This window comes from Gymnoscopelus braueri, assembly GCF_963280865.1.
Source record: "Gymnoscopelus braueri genome assembly, chromosome: 10".
In the NCBI taxonomy this organism is placed as follows: domain Eukaryota; kingdom Metazoa; phylum Chordata; class Actinopteri; order Myctophiformes; family Myctophidae; genus Gymnoscopelus; species Gymnoscopelus braueri.
In genome coordinates, this window is record NC_137611.1 from 35,986,750 (window position 1) to 36,013,268 (window position 26,519).

Below are 26,519 nucleotides of genomic sequence, written 5' to 3' on the forward strand. Positions count from 1 at the left end.
ATACAAAAAAAAAAAAACTATTCGACTAGTACCAACAAAGTCGACTAGTGGTTATACTAGACGACTAGTCGACTAGTCGACTAGTTGGTGAAAGCCCTAGTCCGTTGAGCTACTTTTAGCATCTGTGTTTGTCATAAGATAAAGAATTGGGGTTCTGTGTATGTTGCCAGTAGGCTGAACAGAGGTGTTTGGAAGTGAATGAAGGTTTATCTCCAGTTTCATAAGGAACAGTTTTAGAGTAACTCCGGGCCCTAGAGGATACAACCCTGGGCTCTGGATGAATAATTCATAAAAATATGGGTGACATAATGGTCTTCAGGGGACCAAGCTCTTATGAAAAAATAACGGTAATATTTTCTGACTAAATTTCCCTGAGTATTATATAGCCTTAACAATTTGAATGTAAAGTTTCCACTAGGGCCTGGCTGCAATGTTGAACATCTAGTAAATGGTTCCATACATAAGTAATAACGATTCTTTACTGCTCTCCATAAAGTCTACTTAGAATTTGGTCAGCTTGTGTAGCTCATTGTACCGTCATGCTCACAGTATCCCATGAACATATACAAATTGTACTTTTAATCCATCTGAAACTCAGGGACACAGTCTATTTGCATAGCTCAGGGGTTCGAAATGTTCCATGCCAAGGACCCCCAAATACCCATAGCATCTGGATGTGCCCCCCTATTGTGCAATGGCTTATAAAACTAACTAACTAATGACTTACTTAATTCATTCATCTATACATAAATAACGTTTTTGAATTCGGTCAGTCAGACGGTTCTCGAGATACGTGAACTACAGGCAGATGGGCACATGGACAGAGATGTCATGCATTTATAGTAGGCTTATTATTATTATTCCTTTTCCTCTCCTTTTCCTCCTGGCATCCCCTGGTGGACCACTTCGAAAACCACCGGCATATAGCTTACCCAGAGAGCAGTCATCCCCAAAGAAGCCTTCCTCACAGATGCACTGGCCGTCCACACACCGGCCGTTCCCGACACAGTCATTCAGACACCTCTGGACGCCGCAGTCCTCGCCGGTGAAGTGTGAGAAACACACACACCTTCCGTCCACACAGTGTCCCTTATCATTGCAGTTGTTCGGACACAGCAGTTCGCTGCAGTCGTGTCCAGTGAAGCCCTGGTGGCACACGCACTTGCCGTCTACGCACCGACCGTTGTCGTTGCAGTCGTCTGGACAGGCGGACACGGAACAGTCTGGGCCTTCCCAGCCTGCATCACACTGACAGCTGCACGTTTCTTGGGAGTAGGTACCATGGCCGCTACAGCTCGTGTCCACACCTGGAGGGAGGTGAGGATGGTAAGAGCATGTGTGAAAAGCTGGTGGAATCGAATAGAACCGAACAGGTGAATTACTCTATTATAAACAAGTGGAAATGAGCATTTTGTTTCAGAAGTGATCCAAATCAGAAAAATCCCTTACATGATCATGATCTGAATATCATAAGAAACAAATGTGGCAAAATACACAACAGAGCTTCAAACTCACATGCCATTAGATTTTGAAATACATCGCACGCAAAGCTGACATTTTGGCTTGAGGTTGGCACTAGAGTAAACAACGGCCTCACTCAAATGGTTAAGGTTCATCCTCCAGGGAGTATGTATGTGCCCCGGATATTTCATGACATTCAGGGCATTGGATTTTGCTATTTTTGTGCAAGGGAACATATTGGACTCAGGGTGGAGGAAAGGCCATGATGGGGTCACCAAAATAAGTATAGGGTTCATCCTCTGGGGAGCATGAAGGTGCACAGTGAATCCAGCCAGTAGATTGTTTGAGACCAAAGCGTTGGACAAACTGACACTGACATCCTTAGAGCCCTGTTGCTAGCAGATATTGGTACCTACAAGGTAATAATTAACTGAACCAGTGTATAGCTAATAGCATACATAATCATGACACATGCAGCCTACCTCCACTCCCGCAGCATCCTTGGCTACACTGGGTCTTCAGATAATTGACCTCTTCTTCCAGACCGTTGACTCTGTACAACAGAGACTTGAAGCTGTCTGACTCCCCACAGTCACACTGGGGCATACGGAGTCTGATGTTATGGCTGAAGACAACATTCTCTCCATCCACAGTGGTTACCACACCTGTCTGATCTGCAGAACGGAACAAAACACGGACGGATTTGATAAGAAACAAGCCATTTGGTGTCCGGCAAAGGTCCAGGTTAAGAAAATATGGTTGTTTTTCTGTCTTTTCAAGGAGACAATGTCAGCCATCAAGGCCAGTATGAAAACAGAAAAATAAAAATTGAATGTGTTTCAAAGGACATAATATACCATACATAATATATGACAGCTCAATGTAAGGTGATTCTGAATTTACTCAATATTAATTTACTCAATCTTATTGAAAATGTCATTTTATTGCTCTCATGAATTACATTACCACCAGTTATTGCATACAATCACACACACACACACACACACACACACACACACACACACACACACAGTTGATTATTCTGTTATTACTACACAGCTTGGTTGAATGCTCAATTACAGCATGTCTGTTATTTCACGATAACAGGCCGCTGCTCTGCCTCTGTTTACTTTGCAATGGAAGTGGAAACTTGCAAGCGAATAAGCTTGATTAATACAGTAATCGTAAGTAGCAGTCTAATAAGAGGGATAAAATACAGCTTTGAGACTGCCTGCCTCGCATCATGGCCCTGCATAACCCTGGCTGGGTTTTTAGAAAATGACCGGCTCACTGTTTTGATTATCCATTACATAAAACCTTTTAAATAAAGACCAGGTCATAATGAATTACCATACATTAACATTCACACTCTCATTCTTATTGTCCCCATCATTCTAACCTTGTGCTTGGTCCTTGGATGGGAGACTCTCTACTTTACAGCTGGAAGTCCCTGGCGCGTCAATCTTGTAGACATGGCTGAAGGTGACTCCCTTCTCCGAGGGTGCTGCGGAGGCTGGTACGTTCTCAGCAGAGCTGAGCAGGGTTACGATGTATAGTAGGCCGCCCAACAGGTACAGGGCCCTCCAGTGCAGTCTAGAGGTCATGACTGTATAGGGATGGGGAAGAGAATATAGGGAAGATGCATTACTTTTTAATGTGAACACTCATCCTTAATCTTGTTAAACATCCCTCCCAGACAGAAACACATGCGGATGAAACCCTTTCATATTCATGGTCCTCAGCGGGTTCCGTGTGATGTAAATGACAGGGATGAGTGGTCAATAAACAACCAAAAGTTACCATAAACTATTCATTTAAGAAAAAAACAAAGATGGCATTGAGATCAGAACAAAACCTCCTTATTACAGATCCAAGGTAGCATGACATGACTCGCTCTACTGAGGGATTTAAAAAACATTGACCCCCCCTCTTTAAAATGCCATTCTGCCTTTATGAATTTATTTTTTATAAATCGCACCTTCAGCATTAAACCTGCAAACCCGTACGGCTTAGTCTTTATGAGTCCAAGTGAATCTTTTCCAGACATCATTTATAGACGTCTGAAGACAGAAATACAACCGGATGATGAATAGGTTATATTACGTTCAGCCAGGCAGGCCACTGTATGTTTAAACTGGGGAAACATGATGTCAGCGAGGCGCGCACTTAAGTAGGCCTATACAGTATGTGTGCATATGCATGTGTGCATGCATACATCTGTGTGTGACTGAGCTAATGAGTGGGACTTGTGCCCCAGTAGAGCTGCAGAAAGTGAGCAGTCACCACTTTGCCAATAGCTCTCTTCTTTCAAACCTTTAATTGTGCTCAGTCGGGCGTTAGGGAACCTCAAAGAGCACGGAAATGTGTCCTCAAAAGATGATGTCATCGTGCCTGATGGCGGTGATGTCATCTGACCAGAGAACTTCCCCACGACTTCCTCAGGGAAGCCAAATTACAGGCTATCAAGATAATTGGCTTGATATAATCATAAAAAATGCTTTTTTAGACTTGATCAGAAAGCGACCCTTCACCAACTATGTCACAATTAGACACTCTGGTGTAAAATGGATTCTCAGCATCTGTAACTTTAGCAGAGGGAAGATCTGATCCAACTGTCTGAACTTGTGCGGTCTATGGGAAAACATAGAGTGACTTTAAGCCTGGTAATAAATTGAAGGGTACCTACCACTAACCTGGCATCCCCAGACCAACTGAGCTTTAACATTCCTCTGGTTCCCAGGCTAGCCTAGCTACCACACTAACTGCAGAGTAATACTGTACAGAGCAATTCAGAGCATACTGTACTGTAGCCTAATAATTCTACCTAGGTAGCAGTGGCACTAGGGTAAGAAGCTAACTAAATCTGGCAACCCCCTTTGATAATTGGTCTAGTCAATCTGACCAGGTCAGATACAGGTACAGTCTTTGGGGCTAAAACACAGCTTTCCTAGACAACCTTCTTTTTTTCCACAAGGATATAAATGTGTGTGTACAGGTGAGACTTAACCATGGCAACTAGAAAAGCTGGGGAATGTCTTTACACTTTCAATTCTGAACCCAACAAAACAGTTTGCTCAGACTTTGCTTACCTAACACATCTTTGAACTTATTTGTTCCCCTTTTGAAGGGTCGAAATTAGACAGTTGGAAAGCTCCGACATGAAAACATGGCTCACTGCGCATCAAAGAGTAGAAAAGCAGATGGGGGAAAACACAGACACAAATGGAACCCAAGGATCCCACTGGACACAGCGTGAGTATTGGCCAGAACATAAAAACGTCGACAAGCAAATCTTAAAACTGCAAATCTTCCAGGTGCCATAGTGCTACCGCTATCACATTAGCAGGGTCTCCCTGAGGGGCGCTCAAAGACACCAGGGTGCCTGACATTTTGAGTTGTATATGGAGACTGCAGAGAACCTGAATGAGTGACATTTTTAATGGCTAATGGAAAGCTTCCTCGAAGACTCCATCGGATGCAATTTTCTCTCAGTAAAATAAACATGAAGCATCCTCCCAGCCATTCATACTGGAAATATTTCAAATAGCTGCGCAATTCTGAAGAGTCTCCAGAATAATTTTGGTTTAGTAAGATTACACTGATCTATAATTAGTGTGCGCACTGTGTAGAAGCTTTCCAAACTCAACATGTATCATTCTTGTTTGCTTATTTTAGTTGTTTGTTTAACTGCCCACACCACAGATCCAAGCTATGATATCATAGGCATAATGCAATATGGACCCTTTGAACCCCATACAGTGGCCTTAATTAGAGTTTATGTGATTGATCAGGTGCCAGGATATACATTGAAAAAGAAAAAAAGAAAAAAAAGGAAAAGGGAAAAAAACTGAGAGAGAGAATGTCATGGAAATTTAGAGAGAGAGACATAACAATGACCTTTTATACTGTAAGTGAGGTGGAAGGAGAGCGAGAGAGAGTGAAAATAATGGAGAGTGAGGGGCAATCAATGGCAGCCCAGCACTGGGCCACATCACAGGCCCTGCATTAGCCTTGTGGGATGGCACAGTGCAGCTGGCACACAGGGATGCTTAAAGGACCTGTTTATTGCTCCCAAAATCTGTCAAATGTTCATTTGATGCTCGCTGTTTTCAGCTGCCTTTATTTGTCTTGGAGGAAACACCAGCTTGACTTTCCAAACACAGCAGAGAGACTGCTAAGAATGTCCTGTTGTGGAACAGAGGGAGACACCGAGTGATGAATGGATATAGAGGGAGGCATAAAAGTTAGGTCTGAGAAACTGTAACAGGGCCTTCTAAGACGGACGGATAGATGGATGGACGGATGGGTGGATAGATGGATGGATGGAGTGATCAATCGATCAAGCAGGGCTATGCATAATGAGAAATGAGGCAGAGCAGCGACATGTTTGGAACATTGAAAGGATGGGCAGGTTTAGGAATCGAGAAATGCCAAGAACGTCATACTATTTGTTTTTCTTTATTTCTTCACCCCTTTTGATGTCTTTACCTCACCCACTTTCAGATACCAGCATTCACCCCTGTCAAGTGACTTTAATGGCGTCTCTCCACACAACCTCCATACAGATAGTATTTCATACTGCCTCTCAAAGCACACAAGTAAAATTCAGCATGTCCATAAACATGCTTGAAAATTCCCACCTGACAGTAACTTCTCTCCCTCAAAGCAGAGCTACGTCAATGAGCCTGTAAAATGCTTAGGACTGTAGGCCTACTTTATCCACTGCTTCTGTGTGGGCACTCTTTTGTAACTGTCTGTGTGTGTGTGCATGTGTGTTGTGTACCTTGTATTTTATAGCTTACAGAAGAACAGCTTCTAAACACCCAAAAACAATACTGTCTGGATCCTCAGAGGCTCAGACACCTTTCACTCAAGACGTGTGAACGACATTGTGTGTGTGTGTGTGTGTGTGTGTGTGTGTGTGTGTGTGTGTGTGTGTGTGTGTGTGTGTGTGTGCGTGTGCGTGTGCGTGTGCGTGTGCGTGTGCGTGTGCATGTGTGTGTGTGTGTGTGTGTGTGTGTGTGTGTGTGTGTGTGTTCTACAGCCCTTCAACAGGGGTCCAGTTATTTTGGTCATCAGCAGCAGCTTTATATTTGTTTGTCCATTGTGTCGCATATGCCATAGAATAGAACAGTATAGAATAGAATAATGTTGATTGGATGTGAATGAGTGGATCCATCTTTTGGTGACTGTGATCATGCCTTAGTTCTCAGTTGGGGCATAGCCTCAATAGACATAGGGCTATCACATTAGAAGCCGCATTGGCTGCTGGATCTATACGTCAGCATTGCTGCCATGGTGGATGGGGCGCAGGCTGCACCACATTGGCAAACTGACCACTCATGAATTACAGAGAGGCAACTCAGGAAAAAAGCTGTGCAAAACCAGTCTGTTCCGAGAGTTTGAGCTCCCATGACACTCGCAGCAATAACAAACCCCCTGTTCCTATGCCAGGAAGACATACATGGAGTTGCAATTACATTTATTATGATTTATGCTGTGCAAAACAGTTCCTTTTACGAGGGTTTTAGCTCCCATTCCCCTGTTTTGTAAAAGAAGAGCATAGTCTTGAAAAAAGCGGAAACTTGAACATCAGGTAGAGCCTGGAGCATTTCTTTGTATTTTGAATGAGTTTCCTGTATCTCCCTCCTTTTTGGGCGGTGTAGCCGCCCCTATAAGTGGGGTTGGGACACCTCATTAGTTCACCCTTCGCTGTACTGTGATTGGCTCATAATTAGTACACCCCTAGCATTAGTACACCCCTAGCTGTACTGTGATTGGCTGACTCTATTGGCTGACTCTATTCAGCACTGTGATTGGCTAGCGAGACACATGATGAAATCAATAACCTATAAATAGGACTATGCACTTCAAAAACACTTTTTTTTTTAAAGTGAGCTTCCATCACTGTGATGACCACTGTGATGACCACACCGCCCACTTCACACAGGGTGTGATTTTTTTTTTACACAGGCCATGGATCTTTACTTTTCCCTTGAGGGAGGATGAACATGCCATAGCTTCTCAAAATCTCAAAAAGCCCCTGAGTCTTGCATATAGTATCAGACTGTGGTGCTGTTTAGTATTAATGGTGCTTTTCATAGCATATTTATAAGAGGAAGGAAGGACTTAAATTCTTAACCACTTAGATGTCCATGTTTGAATCAATATCATATTGACGCTATACTCGTGCAAAATTGTGAGTAATTACATAATATACACAACATTATTATACGTGCATTTATTATACATACTGGATGTATATATTTGTATTTATTATATGTTTATACAGTATCTGTATGTTATTATAATTTTTGTATTATATTATTACAATAATATTATAATATACTCAAAATACACCTTATTGCATTTACAGGCTACAAATAATAATAGTATGCTATATTATTTTACTACTTCTAGAACTACATCCACCTCATAAGTTATTCAGTTCATGTAAGCCTACATGAACTAGCTACCTCTTTCTATCATGTCACGCATCACAGCAACCCAAAGTGGCCAATGGGGCGTCTACTTTGCATAATACAGTATGTCTTTGGTAGTCAAAGAAACAGCGGTAGGAAGGAATCAACAAAAAGGCAAAAATAGAGAGGAGACAAGGGGAAGGAAAGGTCAGACTGCGTGCAGATCCCCCATCCTCTCCTGAGAGTCATTAACCATCAGACAAAAGGCCGACTGTTCCACCAGGTTTCAGCTCCAGAGGAGCCTCATTGGACCAAAGCGACGAGCCCTGAGATGAGAGCAGGAGGAGAGGAAGAAAGAGCCGGCGAATGTGGAAAAAGATGCGGGGTACCACAGGGTCTCGGGGCGGTAGGTCGTGCATTTATGTGCGGTTGCAACCCCCGCAGATGCTTGTTGAATTTTCCCTCCCTCGCCTGCAGCTTGCAGGCAGACAGGGAAACGAGAGCGACGTAGAAGCTGAAAGCAATTATCATGGGAGAGCAGGGCTTACATGTGCACGCTCCTGTCTGCCTCCGATGCCAGCGAGCAGACCTTGATAAGGGCCCAGTCGTGATCATATTATAGACATGCCCGTTTCCCACTGACATTGGATGGAAACCCGGTTTTCCGGAAAAGGAAATCCAGTCAGCTTTTGGTGTAATAATAAATCGGACCTATTTTCAGACAACCACGCATTTTGAAGTTCTGTGCCCAGAGGGTCATGAATTTTTTTCTAGACATAAAGGGCTGCTTAAACTTTCAATTTGAGCAATAAAACAGCAAAACTGAAGTTGGGAGGTTTTTCATTCAGCAGCCACATTATGCAAGCCTAACATTTTATAAACCTCACATTTTGGGTTGCGGGGCAACAGCAAGACTCTCTCTTTTTCAGTCTCATCTCACACACACACACACACACACACACACACACACACACACACACACACACACACACACACACACACACACACACACACACACACACACACACACACACACACACACACACACACACACACACAGCCTCTCTTCATCGGTCTTATACAGCTCTCCGTCTCCTGTCTCTCTGTCTGTGTCTCCGGGGCTGTGGGCCTACATCTGCAGTTCATTTTGCCAAGGCTTCTGTGTAATCCCTGAGCCAGCACAGTAGCATTAGAGGTAAGACCAGTGGGTCGGCCGTCCTGTGAGACTAACGGGACTCCGGCAGATAGCTATTAACTATGAAAATGAGTCCTCGTGAAGGGAAACGCTACTGACAGCTTTAGTCACGGAAAACACCATATTTTGATATTCACTGACACACGGTTTGTTTGATGAGGCAGTCGGTGGTGATCTGGAATAGCCTTGCAGCACCGTACCGCCAGCTTGGTGTACAAATCATAAATATTAACCTGAACAACTTCCTGCCAGCGCTGGAAACCACACGGACTGCAGGGATCTATGAAGTCATACCTCCATGCAAGCTGGACCTGCTCCATTAACTGCTCCAGTAATGAGAGATGGCCAGATGCTATGTTTGTCTGCCTGTTTTACATCGACAGTAGATGTGCTTAAAGTGCAGAACCACTGTAACCACTATAATCAACAGGGGATATAATTGCACCATCAGCCCAACATGTTTAAAGGTACCCTCATTATCACCGTATTCTCAGAGAATGTGTTTAGTTTAGCATCAATGTCAAAACAAATTATTGTTCACCAATGAACTGGGAATCATTTACTGTACCTGTCACACTCATAAATAACACCAAGTCAAAGAATTATAACCCTGAAACATTCGTCAAGTACCAGCAGTCAACCTGAAGATTCAGTTAGGATAGGGGCGGCCATAGCTGAGTGGTTGCCCCAGGTACGATTCCAGGCCACGCCAGCATATATGTCGATGAAATGAAATTTGTCCCTGAGCAAGACTCTTAACCCTTAATTGCTCACAGGCCCTCATTGGAAACAAGCCCGCAAGGACTTTCATGAACGTCCTGTTAAAAGGAATTATCCTTATCCTTATTCTCTGCCTGCTGCTTGACAGACAGGAGGCGAGGACTGCTCCATTCATGCCTGACTACCCACCAGATCACTAGACAGACAGACAGACAGACAGACAGACAGACAGACAGACAGACAGACAGACAGACAGACAGACAGACAGACAGACAGACAGACAGACAGCTAGGGTTACTTGAGGAAGTGACAGAGGGGGGGGGGGGGGTTCAGTGACACTGTCAAAAGATGAAGTTAACAAAGGACAGAGTTTAAAGACAAGTGAAGAGTTTAGACAGGGGAAAGATAAATAAACGAGAGAGGAATGAAAAATAAAGTCGAGACAGTTGAGGGAATGGAAGCTGAGCGAGAGAGAAACAGGCAAGAAGAGAGGAAACAATGAAGTGTAACTACTTCCTTTACACCGACCATTCCAGGACATTTGGAAATAAACAAGAGGGGGGAGTTCAGTTGCAGAGTGATATATCTGATGCCTCTGACTTGAAGTCTATAAATTATCCTCACTGTTTACATTTACGAAAACATGCTCAACTACAAGACAAGTGTCTCTGTTGACAGTTGTGTTGTGAATGATTCATGTTAAACTGTAAGATCCTGGCCCAACAAGTCCAATAAAGAAAAAAAAATAAAAGAAAAAAAGACAAAAGAAAAGTGTCAATAATGTTTCATTTATATTCTGCCTGAGAATTCAACTAAATTTTTCCCCTCATAAAACAAAACTTTCTAGCAGATTTGTTGGGTCATTTAACAAAATGCTCTCACTGCTGCTCTGATATCAGCATTAACTTCCCTGACAAATAACTCAATAATGCAAAATCTTTAAAATAAAAAGCTAAAAGTTGCCTTACCCTTGCTGCTTCTGTTACTTTATCTTCTTCTCCTTGTCTGTCTCTCTCTCCTCTGAAAGACTCTCTCCCTCTGCCACCTGTTGACAAGGCCAATAATCTGGAGACCCCTGCTCTATACTTCCCCCTTCTCTATGTCTCTCTCTCTCTCTCTTTCTCTCTCTCTCCCCCACACAACCCATCACTCTCTTTCCCGAGGCCGCCTCCCTCCTCTCCCACAACTTGTTAAAACTCCTCACAAATGTCCACAGGCCAATGGGCAGCTCGTTTGGGAGTGTCTCCTGTCCTCCTCTGCTCAAAGGGATGATATAGAGTTCCAGAGAGGGAGAAGCAGATGAGGAGAGAGAGGTAGAGATGGAGTTGTTTCCCTTCTTTCTCTCTCTCTCTCTCTCTCTCTCTCTCTCTCTCTCTCTCTCTCTCTCTCTCTGAATAAATCGTCTTCTTCAAACGTGCTTCCTAGAACACATACTCCCATACTTAAATCCCCTTCAACTCTGTCTCACACTCTTCTCTGTTCTCTCCTCCTCTCCATCTGTTTCTCTCTGTTTCACTCTGTTTCTCTCTCTCTCTCTCTCTCTCTCTCTCTCTCTCTCTCTCTCTCTCTCTCTCTCTCTCTCTCTCTCTCTCTCTCTCTCTCCCCAGCTTTCCTCTGTAACCCATGTACTTTTCTTCTCACCTTTTTTTGTTTTAAAACTTCACGAAGGTCTCCCCCGCCTATACATTTCCTGTTACAGTAGCAGGAGAGGAGGATATTAATCTCTTTTGCAGAGGGAGCAGGGACTTGGACACATGGCAGCTGGAGAGAGGTTGAATTTAAGGTATACTTGCTGGAGCCAAGAAAAACCTGCAATTGATTCACGTTCAGAGCAGGAGGGGGAGGGGTGGGGGGCTGTTATCTGACCAAATCTTAACCATCTTTCACTTTCCAAAACCCAAATGGTGCACTTAATGGTTTAATTGAGGACATAATGATTGGAATCCAGGCCCCAGTTTCAGTTAAGCCAAAATGACAGCAGTACTGAATTGCAGAATTCAACCGGTCAAATGGACTGACCTGCTGAGAGAACGAGACAAAAGGAGGAAACAAAAAGAAAGACAAGAGTGCTCATCAGAAAGAGAAAGACAAATAAAATATGGGGGTATGGGGTTTGGGATCCCCCCTGGAGAGGATTTATCCAAAGTCATTAAATCATTTGATGGTTAACAGATCAACCCAAAACCTCAAAGAAGAACAGAAGTCTTGATTTGATTTGCGGTCTGTGCATTGTTCTTTGTGAAATACTCTCACATTGGCTTCCTGAAGACAGGGAAGCACAGAGAAGCAGCAGGCCAACTCACTGAAGTCCAGATACAAGCCACAGATCCGGTTGCCATCCAAAACCGTTAAGCTGTGAAGCACAAAGACAGCTGAACTATTGCTCTTTGTCATCTCAGCATTGTTCAGTGCAAACACGCTAATTAGTTAACTTTTCACCAACTACTGTATGTTGGTTGGATAAAGAGAAACACAAAACCCAGTGAGGTACAAAAGAACTGCTGTATATCCAACAGCTCTTCAGCACTTCAGCACTTCGATTTATGCAAACAATGTCAGTCAAGTATACATGCACACACGGACACACACAAAGACCCTCATCGCCATCTATGAAGACCCCAGGTGTCAAGGTTGGTGATATTTTATGCTGACAGTAGCTTTTTGTGTCTAAATATATAGCTATGGTTTCGCATTTCTGTGGAAACACTGGGGTGGGATGGCTCCGGTGAAACTGGAGCTGTCGCTGAAAGGCCAGGTGCCCTGGTTGTTAAAGGACAAAATGCCACTCTAAACCTTTCCTTTTTGCCTCCTCGCCAACTGGAATAGTGATGTGAGACAATACTATGGGGTCCAAGCTGTCCCCACATTTACATTCTCTAAAGTGATTTTTGGAAAATAATGTAATAATTGAATAATAGAAATAGTCCCTCATTATTTGTGTAAAGATGGCTTTAAATTCGTTTTTTCTTTTATTTTCTTTGGTAAAGGAATCAATCTTCACTTCAGAAGCAGAAAGGGGGGGCTAGATGGAGGTAGTAGGTATAAAGGAATGAGATAGGGAGAGAATCTTAACATAATGGCATGTCATTACAGGCAGTTAACAGACGGAACGTGGAATGTCCAGACCAGTGAATTCTTTGCTCAGCCTGATTGGTTCAGGAGTGCAGAGCTTTCTCCCTAACAGATAGCTAATTACCTGTTACTGGTTTCCATTAAAAAAAGAACATTGAAGCTGAGGGTCTTTCCATTAAGTTAAATAATTATGTAGCAAAACCGATGTATAACTGATTCTGATATTCCAGACTCCTTCTTTGACTCTGTTTTTTAACAGATGACAGTGATGCTGATTAATAATAGTTGTAGTCATCTCTTCATACTGGAGTGTAGAATGAAAGATAATTCTATCCCTGTTGACAACAGTTTTTTCGATTTCGAATTCAGAGAAGAGGTTTTGTTTTTCTTCAGTGCCTTGCAACTCTACATTCACAACAGGAAGCTGTCGAGAACAATCAGTCTTTTACGATTTTTCACTGAAGTGGGCACTGGAGTAATTGGTGTAAGTGCCTTGCTCAAGGCCACAACAACAGCATATAGGAAGCAGATAATGCTAGTTATTCACTTTCCCAGATTTTCTCAGCTGGTTTGGATATTTGAGCAGGTGACCCGACACTGCTTCCCCATACAAATTAAATCCATTCCCCTTATCCCCTTCATTATATGCCTCTTCAAAACCAACAAAAAGTGTTCAATTTGAATAATTTGACCACTGAAAACTATATGCATGTTATTGTCTTTTACTCCATGTAAAATTCTGAATATAATTTAAAATCATCCTCCCCACATACACATTAATTAATGGTCAGGCACCATCATGTCATTGTGATTTATAACCCCACTAGAACACTGTGCTCCCAGTGTGCAGTTTCATGTGTGGTTCCTAGAATCTCCAACAGGGAAATGGGAGGCAGAGCTTTTAACTACCAGGCTCCTCTGCTGTGGAACCTTTTCCCAGTTTTGGTCTGGTTTGCCAAGTACATTTGCACATAAGAATTCCAGATCTGGAATTCTGCATTTAAGCATCCGGAGCAGTAGGAAACTATTGAACAAGTATCTTGATACAACTTGTTATGATTTTTGCACTATATTAAATAACATTGATTGATCGGTACTGATTCTCAAAGGCCTGACTTCCTATCGAGATGAGCAAAATAGTTAAAACAATGTTCTCTATAAATGGTTCAGTATAGTAAAAAAAACGCAATTGTGTATATGCGTGTGTGTGTATGGGGAGAGATTTGTCTCAAAATTATTTGTGAATCCAATACCATGATGCACAAATATTCCATGATTTACAAATGTGTTTCCATGATTCATAAATGTGTTTTGCAATCTGCAAACACAAATTATTTATTTGTGACTTTTGTAAATATGAATCTGTAAATTTCACAAAAATGTGTTATACTTGTGTGTGCATTTATCATAAAATATCATTTGTAAATCATCAATTCTGTGTGTCAATTGATGAGTCTGCATTTGTGAGTAGACCAACACACGCATACATTCCTTTTCCCTGTTACATCATTTTGAGACAAATGTCACGCTTTATAAGAACATTTGTACAAATGTATTCTCCTATCTAACTTACTGTACTTGTATTTTGGCATTTAAATACATGTGCTATGATTTGTACAAACTATTTGTAAATACATAATTTGCAATTTATACTTTTTATACTTGCAGGCGCATTTATCATAAAATATAATTTGTAAATAATAAATTCTGCGTGTGAATTGTTGAATCTGCATTTGTGAGTACACCAACACAGCATTCAGTTTTGAGACAAGCTTCACACTCTTTGCCTGCAGATCCACACTAGTGCTTGGACTGCCCCACCCCCACCCCATGGCAATTACAGCCAGGTGGGCACTGCCACTAATCAGTTAGACAGGAGGGATTTCAGGAAAAATTTGGGGGTAAAAGTTGGGAAGCTGACTATTTTACATAATTCAAGGGTGTTGAATCTGAATACATGGTTCCCAAACAACTTTTATTGTTTTTAACTTTCTAATTTGCATAAAAAAATGGCTGCCAATGTTGAACAATTTCAACAAGGCAAGCAAAACTGACAAATGAAGTGTCTATATCTATGTTCTGAGGGTCAGACAATGTGTGTAAGGTATGTTTAATGTAATTAGCGGTAAGCCTACTCCTAAATATGCAAATTGGAGGCCACCATTACAGAAAACTGTTTAGTACTCAAAGAAGTGGTCTATATGCACCCCCTTATTTTCTTTTCTTTTCTACTTATCTGTATTTTTGTGTGCACTTCAGACAGTTGTGTCTAAATATTGAATCAAGCGATTCAATATTTAGACATTTAATATTAATTTAATCAGTTGCAGGTGTTCATGCTACGTATACATACATACATGCATACTGTACATTCAGTAGCCTACTACATACATATGATCAGCACCAAACTTGGCACATTCACTAGTCAGGGGTCTGCCATCAGAATAGCCACACCAGGGGCCACATGTGGCCCTCAGGGGCCACATCAGGGGCCCCCGGGGTTCCACAGGTGCACTGTTGCCCCTATCTCCACCAAACTTTGCACAAACACTGTTCAGGGGTCTGCCATGACCATAGTCAAACCAGGGGCCCCTAATATATTTTACCTTTTGTATCAACGTATCTCTGTGACAGCAGTACAGTATTTTCATGCTGGCATACCTGAAGAATATGTACAGGGCAAGGTTCGAGCCAGAAAAATGACATGAGACATGAAACTCCACATTAGCCAAGAAGAGACAGACATGGACCACCCGTAATCATGCCATGAAAAACAGTTCACTCAATGACTTGGTGACCTAAGATGACACGTCGATGTAGTTGACTGCAGTTACTGGGAAGTAGGAGGTCAAGAACTTCCACAGAAAAGGGAGTTAGAATCTCAAGAAGGGGAAGTGTACCGGATTGCCTTAGTTATCATTATTAGGAAATGTGCCCATGTAGGGTGTGTCTGCTCACTAATACATAAGTTGCAAATCAGTATATCAGTTAATATGAGTTTGGTTCCTCAATTGTTGTTTGTCAAACTTTTTGGGCTGACCCCATGTCCAGCTGACCTTTAGTCTAGTTATCTCCCATCATCACTCTAAAGGGTAATGTTTCAACCAAACTGAAATGCAGATGTCCTTTGTTAACATAAAACAATCAGTCATGATTAATTCCACATTTCTATTATGATAAACAATTAATTCCATCACTCATATTATAAGCAACATATCACTTCTCCTCCATTTCATTATCAGATGTTGTACACATATCGTTTAGTTAGTTTCATACCTCAGCATGATCGATACTGTTGATTAAATTATATTATTCAAATAATCGTAATTTTCTTCATGTCCAGCATTAGATCTGCCACTCTGCTTCATTACAGTCAAGATCCTCTTTCTGGACCCCCCTGTGGTTTTGTAATGGCCCAGTACTTTTCCCATATGTGTGTGTGTCTGTATCACAGCATTCGTGCCTCACACCCAATCTACAGTATGTGTGTGCGTGTGCCTGTGTGTATTGCAGCAGCGTCTTGCCCCCACACCCTAAGCAATCTATGTGTGCGTGTGTGCCTGTGTGTGTGGTAATCTGCTTTCACCAGCTCAAAGTACAAGATACACCTGCTATGTACTTTCCTGCTAAATTTCGTCATTTAATCAACTTCTGTTTTCCTCCTTGCTCCACTGTCACTGCTGCACAAACAGCCCCATACATTACATCTCTCAAGCTGAGTACAAACACATGATTAGACATAATACAGTATGGTCGTAAAACAATAAAATAAACCAAAATAATATAATCACATTCTTGATTATTTCTTCAGGATCAAAAAAATAATATTAAGGAAGGACTGACTCATAGTCTCAAAGTATAAAAAGGGATAAAAATGAATTAGATCAACAATAATTCACAATAATAATCCTTTTGTCAAAATCATAGTATATCATAGTAAAATGAGTTCCGATAATTAATATCACACTTTAGCGTAATTTATAATTGGTTCTGCGGTATAACACTACCAAATTACAGATTCGATTCAGATTCGATTCTCATCTATTTCTTAATTTATTCATCCTGTTTGCCACTGAGTGATAGTCCTGTTGACATCTCTCTGTCATACGAGGCCCAATTATGACCAATGCACGTCCAGTAACCAGTAACTTTTCTTGTGTATGTATTGCAGTAACATCCTGTCCCCAAAATGTTTGGGGAGCTTTACACACACAGCATTATGCAGTAAAGTGATTTGATTAATTCTTCATTATTTTAAGCTTATAAGCAAGGTTTATGTGCCCCGCTGTGCTATACCTTTTCCTATTAATTATTCTCTTCATTGGCCATCGTTTAGTAGGCCTAATAGGCAGACATGGAGAACACCTGCCCTGGGCTGGAATTTGCCATAAGGGTCCAAGGTACCCACGGTTAAGGGAAGCAGGGTTGAAAGACTGATCTGAAAGCCATGTCTTTCGACACATAGTGGGAACGGATATACAATATAAAGTGAACTATATTTAACCACTTAAACTCTTGACCGGAGGGCCTTGGGGCTTTAATGTATGCGTGTGTTGGTCTACTCACAAATGCAAACTCAACAATTGACACGCAGAATCGATGATTTACAAATGATATTTTATGATAAATGCACACACAAGTATAATACATTTTTGTAAAAATTACAAATTCATATCTACAAAAGTCAAATAAATAATTTGTGTTTGCAGATTGCAAAACACATTTGTGAATCATGGAAACCATAGAATATTTTGTGCATCATGGTATTGGATTCAAATAATTTTGAGACAAATCTCTCCCCATGTGTGTGTGTGTGTGTGTGTGTGTGTGTGTGTGTGTGTGTGTGTGTGTGTGTGTGTGCACGCTCGTGCACACGCACACATGAATGGACCTGTGTGTGTCACGGTTTGAGTCCGGGCGGAATGTAGGACCCAAGAGCAGGAGAGACGGAGGCATAATGGTTAGGTTTAAGGGGTTTAATAACTCAAAAGGTAGGTATACAAACAAGGGACTCAACTTACAATGAAACAACACGCAACATAATACAACAAACAAGCAGGGACAGGTTGCAAACACAGGGCTTAAATAGACAGGGAAATAACAAGACACAGGTGAACTCAACAGACAATCAACACTGGGATAGGCTGAGGGACTAGGACACAGGAGGAGAACATGACTAATCAACAGGGAGGTGAGACAAGACAGGTAACAGTAACTAGGCACAACAGGAAACAATACTACAAAATAAGGTACAGAACAAAAGCAGGGCAACAACAACAGAGTAACAGAATAACAAGACTACATACAGAACAGAACAAAGGCCTAATAAATCCAAGACCTTATAAGGGCAGGAAGGTCTAAATAATAAAGTCAGAGTGCGCGGCCCGAGGAGCGGACCGTGACAGGCCTACAGAACAGGCCTAAAGTGTCCATGACCATATAAGGGCAATGGCAGTCTAAATAATAACCTCAAAGTCCACGGCCCGAGGAGCGGACCGTGACAGTGTGAGTGAGTTTGGGGTAGTTTGCATACAGATATGTCAGCAGGTCAACATTTTGGCTAGTTTCTTATCTTGTATCAGAACAGTACATTTCTACCTGTCCTAATCTGATCCCAAATCAGCGCCCAGAGGCATCTGTGACACAGGGTATTTGGAATGCAGAAGAAAACACATTGCTTGACATTCACTGTCTTGAGAAACAACTTTGACTTAAACCGTTGTATGTGAAGTATATTAATATTTGCCTTGATCAAAGCCATGTTGAGAAATGCACCCCATCCCATTCCTCTAATCTACGGAAACAACAAATCCCTTCACAAAGGGGGTATTTTGCGTCCTATTTCATGTCCATCATATACCCTGTGTCTGTTCTTTGGGCAAACGGTCGATTCTCACAGAACCCTCATTAATAGTGGCAGTACACCATTGTCCTTATACTCTGTTATTCATTCTCTGTTCATTGTCGGTAAGATTACAGGGCCATGGACTCGTAGTGCATTTCAGGCCACTGACTGACGGCGAGTTTGACTGCCTCTAGCTATAAACAATCACAGACGTAAAGGTCAACCACTCTGCTAGATAGGCTAATCCCACAGGTTTGTGCTGCAGGGTGCATGAGATGCTCATTTCAACTATGTGGATCAGTCACAGATGCATGGTCTCTTTTGACCCCTCTCTCTCTCTCTCTCTCTCTCTCTCTCTCTCTCTCTCTCTCTCTCTCTCTCTCTCGCTCTCTCTCTCCCTCTCTCTCCTCACCCAGTGGCGGTGCCTCTCTTTCCCTATTAAAGCTTAGATCTAACGACGATGGACGGCATATGGAGTATTTGTCTGGTTCCTGTGAGGGAGAATGCCACAGGACAGGAAATGCCCTGCATAATATATATTTGTAATATTATTCTACTCTAGTTCCCATCATTCCCCATTCCATATGTCTTCTTACGTATTACAATATTATTAGGTATAGATAATGATATTATATTATTCAAAGTGCAATACTGTACCTATTCTACACAAAAGTATTATATACTGTATGTGTGCGTGTGTGTGTGTGTGTGTGTGTGTGTGTGTGTGTGTGTGTGTGTGTGTGTGTGTGTGTGTGTGTGTGTGTGTGTGTGTGTGCCCTCATTTGGAGTTGACTGATGCCTTGCTTCAAATCGGATCATGCAAAGCGCAGAAAAATACCGTAGTAGGGCATTGCTGATGAATGCTTCGCTTGTGTGTGCGCGTGCGTGCGTGCGTGCGTGCGTGCGTGCGTGCGTGCGTGCGTGCGTGCGTGCGTGCGTGCGTGCGTGCGTGCGTGCGTGTTTGTGTCTGTGTGTGTGTGTGTGTGTGTGTGTGTGTCTGTGTGTGTGTGTGTGTGTGTGTGTGTGTGTGTGTGTGTGTGTGTGTGTGTGTGTGTGTGCGCTCGTTCATGCGTGTGCATGTGCATGTGCATGTGCATGTGCATGTGCATGTGCATGTGCATGTGCATGTGCATGTGCATGTGCATGTGCATGTGCATGTGCATGTGCATGTGCATGTGCATGTGCATGTCCATGTGCATAGAGATACTGGAGTACGGCTTTTAGCTGCATATTTGACACAAAAAGTCAAATATACAACGGCATAAATTGTATTCTGTGGAGGGGCAAAATTCAAAGACCAAACTTGCAGTCTCTACCTGCCTTTACCGATTTGTGTTGAGAACTACCATGCAGTCACAACCTTAGATCTGGGCTCTGGACAGAGAGCTTCATGCCAGTATAAGACAAGCAAGAGCACTGTTAACCACATGAATCCTAGTGTCCTGATTCTGGGCATTGGTGTATATAATATAGTAGGCGGGCATTCATCAAAAATAGCTAATCTACAAGCTCACAAGTGTGTTGCAACATGATGCGTTGTGAGCTTGCAGATAGGTTGTTTTTGGTGAATCAATTTGGCATGGATTGAAAAGAACTTATAAAAATAATGCTTCACCACGGTGCCTGAAGATGGTGTTAGATTAGATGGCTAGACCAAATCTATATAACACCGGACTGGCCTTCACCCTGTGCCTCCACCACTGAAAGGCAGACTTCAGCTTAGTTCGTTGTTAAGCACGATTTATACTTCGTTGTACAATGGTGTCGCTGACTGAAAATGTCCGACATATAGACGAAAATATATCGGCTATGAATATATACACAAAGAAAAAATCAAACCCAAATGTCATCACACATTGAGAGGCTTCTAACCAACACAGAGCCAAAAACTCTCACTTATGCCCATAGACGGTACCACAAATGCTACAATGTCACTTTGCAGAAACGTGACTTATTTCCCACCCAATTACGTACTAGAATGAGTGTCAAATAGGGTTTTGATATTCGATACCGTTTGTCTGTAATTGCCTTCAAAAATAGTGTATTTTATTTATAGTATTTTAACATACATTTTTAAAAATAGGAAAAATATCAGATCTACAAGCTCACAATGTGTGGCATCGCAATCTGTTTGCCATAAATCCAGGTGTGCCTTGAGATTTTGTTTTGGCCATTTGTGTGCCTTAGGCGCAAAATCTTGATGCTATAAGGACTAAGTGAGGAATAACAAAATAAAATATAAATATAAATCATCTCAGTGCATGGTTTCAATATCCTTTTCATTGTGTTCTGTTCTCATAATTATGATCTGATGTCTGTAAAGTAGAAGGGTCAGATGAGATTTGGATTTCATAAGAATATGACATTGCCCCAAAACTCCCTTTCTATAACTCACATGCCTTTTATCAAAGGTTCATTATTATGGGAAAATAATCTGTATGCTGAGAGATGCTTTCACCCTTTTGCTGCACTTACACTGAGTTTCAAACAACGGAATAATTTATCCGGTGTTTTATTGATTGAAGTCTAATGTAGCCGTGATCATTGCTGACATGCATGCCTTGATCTTTCCCCTCAGACTGTTTGTGTAAGTAGACAAGAGTTGAACGCTTATTAAATGTAAAGTAAAGTAATTTATTGAACACCTCTGTATGCTTACAGCAGCACTTGTATATCTTCTTGTTTTTGCTCCCAGGCAGTATAAATAGTTGTCCTCCTGATGCTCATATATTTCACGTTAGGACAGCCATATGTGAAAACTTGCAAGGATTGTTAAAAATGAGCAGATCCTCAGCTCGCTGTAGGCGCAGTGCAGTCAATCATGAAAAAATTACCCACCAATGAACCACTTACTCCCTAGAAAACCACATAAAAGTGATGAGTTATGATTGTGGTATTTCTTGAGAAGTTATTAGTACACAAGCTCTGACTTTAAAACGGTTGTGGTGAAATTGACATGCCTCTAAGACAAAGAACACATTTAGATGATATTTCTACATAGGTCCAAAGACTAAACACTGCTCTATAACATAGACACAACATACTTAACTGCATAGAGGTGTAGATGGATGTTTTTCCATCCATCTACCATTAGCTCTCCATAGAATTTCCTGAGTGCCGACCACATGAGTGTTAACACATTTTGATTGCATCAGCTCTATGGAGCTCAAGTCTTTCCCATCTGCCCACGGTCAGGCAGTCACTCTTGGTCTTAACATAAACCCCAAAACACATTTCGGTCTGTATACTAAATATACAAGAAGTGCATTACATTTATCCGTTGAAACATATGGTGTACATTTATGCACCCCAACCCACTGTGGTCGTGGGGATTTGCAACAGCACTGATTGCATGTTTCCTCGTGGATATGGAAACTGTTGATTGAAGAGGCTGATTTGATCAGAAAGGGGTTTGCTCTGAGGGGAAAATAGGCCCTGACAGATAGATCTAAATACCACCCGCAAAATATCTAGCACATGAAGCATGTTCAAAGATTGAGTAGACGTCTGGTCTGTACTGGATAGGGCGATAGGCCATATTTACACTGCTTTCTCAAATCTGACTACTTCCCATCAATTAGTTGCAACACTACATTCCATTGTTGTATAATTTGGTAAAATAAATTTGATTGAACGTGTTTTATTTGTGTTCATTGAGCAACAAGATAAAATTTGACAAAGCAGGATAAAGCAAGATCCAGTTATTTTGCGTGCATATGTGCACCGGTCAATTCTTTTTGAGACAGGTACATTTTTGCTAGCGCATAAACTGGGCCTGAGCTACACTGGTGCAAAGAAAATCAGATTGGAGCCAGCAGTGTAGACCAAGCCTCAGTGAATTATGAGAAAAGAAACTGGAGCCATATGGTTCTTTGGTGAATGTGTGTTCCCTTTAAGACGTCGTTATGTGTTCAATTTCCTCTAAATGCTTGCCATAATGGACATTTATACATGCACAAACACAGAGACACAGACATGTCCCTGATATGTGTCCACTTATCTCTAAAGTGTAGGCCTACCACAATTGGCTTAAATGGTCTCTTGTCTGAAACACACAAACAGGCATACTAACATATGCAGGGCAAATGTAATGCAAGTATCCATGGTGTTGTGGTGGCTTTTCGGGTTTCATAAGGTTTTAAATACAGCCACATTAGACTGGTTTTTAGTTCCTTGCGCGGTATTCCATATGCTGTTGAAACAAAACTTGGCTAACCTGGTTTCAGTGCTTGAGCTCTAATTTTCAGCAGAGGTGATTTGAGTGGTATCCAATTGGCAAACTTAAAGGTACTTGTAATATATTGCATGGTACAAGAAAGACAGAAAGAAAGAAAGAAAGAAAGAACAAAAGGGGACAGTGTGCTGTGCCGCTGCCAAGTTGAAAAATGTATGGCAACGTCATTTTCCACATGCCTTGTAGCATGATGAGCCCACACAATTTTGGAAATGTCAAGAGGTGTGTGTGTGTATGTCTATATGAAATACTACCTTTTTTGTCAGATGGCTGTGGGCGCCTCAAGTACAAAATTGTTCAACATTTGGAGAGGAGCACCACTCATCGAATGTCACTTTTTTTGACCGACCAATCAAAATCAGGAAAGATAGGAAATATGAGATAATAGTAATTATGTTACTTGTAGGAGAAAGAGAGAGAGAGAAAGAAAGACAGAATGAGACACATCTGTGATTTCACTTACAGTATGGTGTACAGTGCTGTTGGCAGGGGGCCACCAACACTGTAGGAAATACAGTCTTAAAACATTGGGGACAAATCTTTGTTGGCCAAAGCCAGTCACACAAAGGGTAACACATCGGGTGTACATTTACATAATCAAAATAATTTCCTTTGTCGGAGATGGAGTGATGGTTGACTGGCGATCAAGCTGCTTGCAATTCTCAACCCTATGACAACAAATCATACTTAATATAAAACAACTAGTAATAAACAGCATAATGTTAAAACATTTCATCTTTAAAGGGCCTGTCAGCCCAGGGCCCTTGGAGTCTTAACGGATCTCCCCTATTTGGCACTGATAATTTGTTCATTCCTGGGGAAACAAATCATAGTGTGTAGAGCAAGAACGAGGGCCACATGCCATGTGCTAAATGGTCACTGGATTGAACATTTACGTTATTCCGTTAGTTTTGACAATAATTAGCATCTAAAAATATTGCATAGTGTCCAACTCAGGTTGCAAAATGGCAATCAGTCATCTGCCAACTGAGCAGTGATTTCATCTTCTCAGAAGTGAAATTAAATAGAAAACTCCACGCACTGCATTGCGTAGATATTAACCACTTAAACCAATAACAGAAAACTGAAAATACACTAGTATAAAGCCCTGAGGGACTGCGGTCAACCATATGGGGTTTAAGTGGTTAAGGTTTCGAAACGTTGTTTCTTTTCTGTGGGGCCAAACAAACTGCCAGTGACCCTGAGTTCAGAAAAAGTGAGGATTGGCCTGTGCCAGCTAGTGGTTTGGGGTCATGTCTCTGCACGGCGTCCTATGACAGGACAACCCGACCCTGAGAACTGGTATCCACATTCACCACAGGAAACAGCTGTCAACGCCTGCTCATCGGTTAAACTACTGCTCACGACACCGTCTGTCCTTTCCAAATGAGCTCATTTGATACAGTATTGTGCCACAGTGCCATGGCCATGAATATGAATATGAATGAGCATACAATGATTGTCATTCAACTTCAGTCCTCTTCGCCAGTGTTTTCCCCATTTATTCCTAAATAGAGGTTATATTGGAATTACTCGTTTTAGGCTTGCGTCAATTAGATTTGATATGTCTGTCCATCAGTTAGATGTTTTTGTTTGTGAAATGAGGAGACAGCAAATACATGCTCACGTCATTTCTGTGGCAAAGGCTCATGGTTTTCTATGCCGTGATCGAAAGCAGATGTTTCAGAGGTGTCCTTGTGGCTCAGGTTGAGGTGCCTACTATGTATGGATGATGGATCTGAATCCAGAACTCAGGCATAGTCACATGTCATCCACAGATCATCTGTGTCATTTTGAGTGGCTTATGTCTAATGGGCTGTTTTCACAGAAAGCTACTTTTTCATGGTGGGGCGCTTTGGATAGTCACCCAGGGGTCTATACTTTGGTCCCCTCATTTTTTTCCCCTACACCAAATCTCTGCATCTAAAATAGCCAGTCTACAAGCTCACAACATGTCTTAACGCGACACGTTGCGATCTTGTAGATCTGCTATTTCCGGCGAATGTTTGCTATGTCGAGAATAGGGATGCAAGGTTTCTGTGGTTAATTGATGTCCCTGCAAAATAAATAAGCATAACTTTTTAATGTGGTGCTTGAGAGTTGAGCTACACTAATACTGTACATCTTTATACCCTCATGAATGGAGAAAATTGTTGCAGGCTAGAGGAACTTAGATGTTGTGCAGCTAATGGATTTGCTTGCAAGGCCAAAACACATTATCCTATTCCTAACCGTACACAAACATCTCACTTGAGTTTGATAAGAAAAACGTTCCTCCCATGAGCAGGAGGCTTGCATTCAATGAAATATCCTTTGGGATACTGGGACACTCAAATGCTTTCTAATGATGCATTTCCAAGTATTATAACATTGTTTTGGATAGAAGTATTATGATGGCAATCTATCTGTCTTGACAGCAAAGCGATATAGCAGATTGAAGCCAAAAGCAAGATATGAGAGTGATGCACGTAATACAGGGGGACAGCTAGGGGGCAGCTATGTTTCAATCTATGTAGCAGCAAATGTATTGGATATTTTTAATTTCCCAATTAAGTCAACAACACCACTATTACAGTGTCAACTAATTACAAATCTCTGGCTGGAAAAAACAAGGATATCTGTGCTCTTTTAACTGGCCCATTTATTTTACTGTGAGCACCATGACTATACAACTTCCAGGAAATCTCTTACCCTGTGTGGCCCCAAGAAAACATAAATCAAACAGAACTAATGGATAGGAGGTCATCTTGGTAAACAGACCAAACAGTCATGTCTGCATCTCTGTGAATGCACCTGTCTGTATGTTGACACTTCCAAATATAGGCTTGGGTGATCTCATGCAGTCACGTGTGCCTCCCTGCATGTGCATTCATGCCCATGAGTATGTATGTACATAATCTGACCAAGCATTCAGTCAATGAACTCTCTCTCTCTCTCTCTCTCTCTCTCTCTCTCTCTCTCTCTCTCTCTCTCTCTCTCTCTCTCTCTCTCTCTCTCTCTCTCTCTCTCTCTCTGGAATGCTAGATTCTCTCTCTCCAGGGGGAATGCTAGACATTCCTGAAAAGGTCTAGGGAATCAGGGACCTCTGAGTCAGTCAGGTCATGGCCTCTCACTCAATGAGCTGTGTCCACTTCAAATGTCCACTGATTACTATGGCTGGGGGTGGGGTGGGGTGGGGGTTCCCATGCCGACGTGTCATGGTTGGTTAGAGAAGCAGCATAAATCCTACAATGTTGCTGATTCAGTCTCTGGTATAATCCCCATATCACCCGTGTGTCAAAGTCCCATAAAACATGTGTCAAGAAGACACTGTTATGTATTAAATATCTGGTTCTTCCTATATTCTGTGTCCTCCAATTTGATGTAATTTCTGTGTTGAATATTGATATTGAAATAGGATAGTATTAGCTTAATTTTGTGATTTAAACAGACACAGACAATGGAAGCAATGCTATGAGCAACAGTTATGTTGTCATTGGATCTAGCCTATTCATTGAAATTACACAATGAACTAGAAAAAGTGCTCCTCGGAGCACAAGTCTCCACCTGGTCAGGTAAGTTATTGTGGCC

At 41.8% G+C, this 26,519-nt stretch overlaps 1 protein-coding gene across 8 annotated transcripts in view; it reads right to left on the reverse strand.

Annotated features, from left to right (window-relative positions):
* tnn (tenascin N) overlaps positions 1–10,900 on the reverse strand; it is a 51,843-nt gene extending 40,943 nt beyond the window's left edge. For all 8 annotated transcript variants that reach the window (XM_080440943.1, XM_080440940.1, XM_080440941.1 and 5 more), the window contains exons 1-4: positions 10,767–10,900; positions 2,861–3,067; positions 1,944–2,135; positions 933–1,307 (exon numbers count right to left, since the gene is read on the reverse strand). In XM_080440943.1, the coding sequence (XP_080297069.1) occupies positions 933–1,307; positions 1,944–2,135; positions 2,861–3,065 (772 nt within the window). In that variant the 5' untranslated portion in view covers positions 3,066–3,067; positions 10,767–10,900. The remainder of the gene's footprint in view (positions 1–932; positions 1,308–1,943; positions 2,136–2,860; positions 3,068–10,766) is intronic.
* Between the last annotated feature and the right edge of the window lie 15,619 nt (positions 10,901–26,519).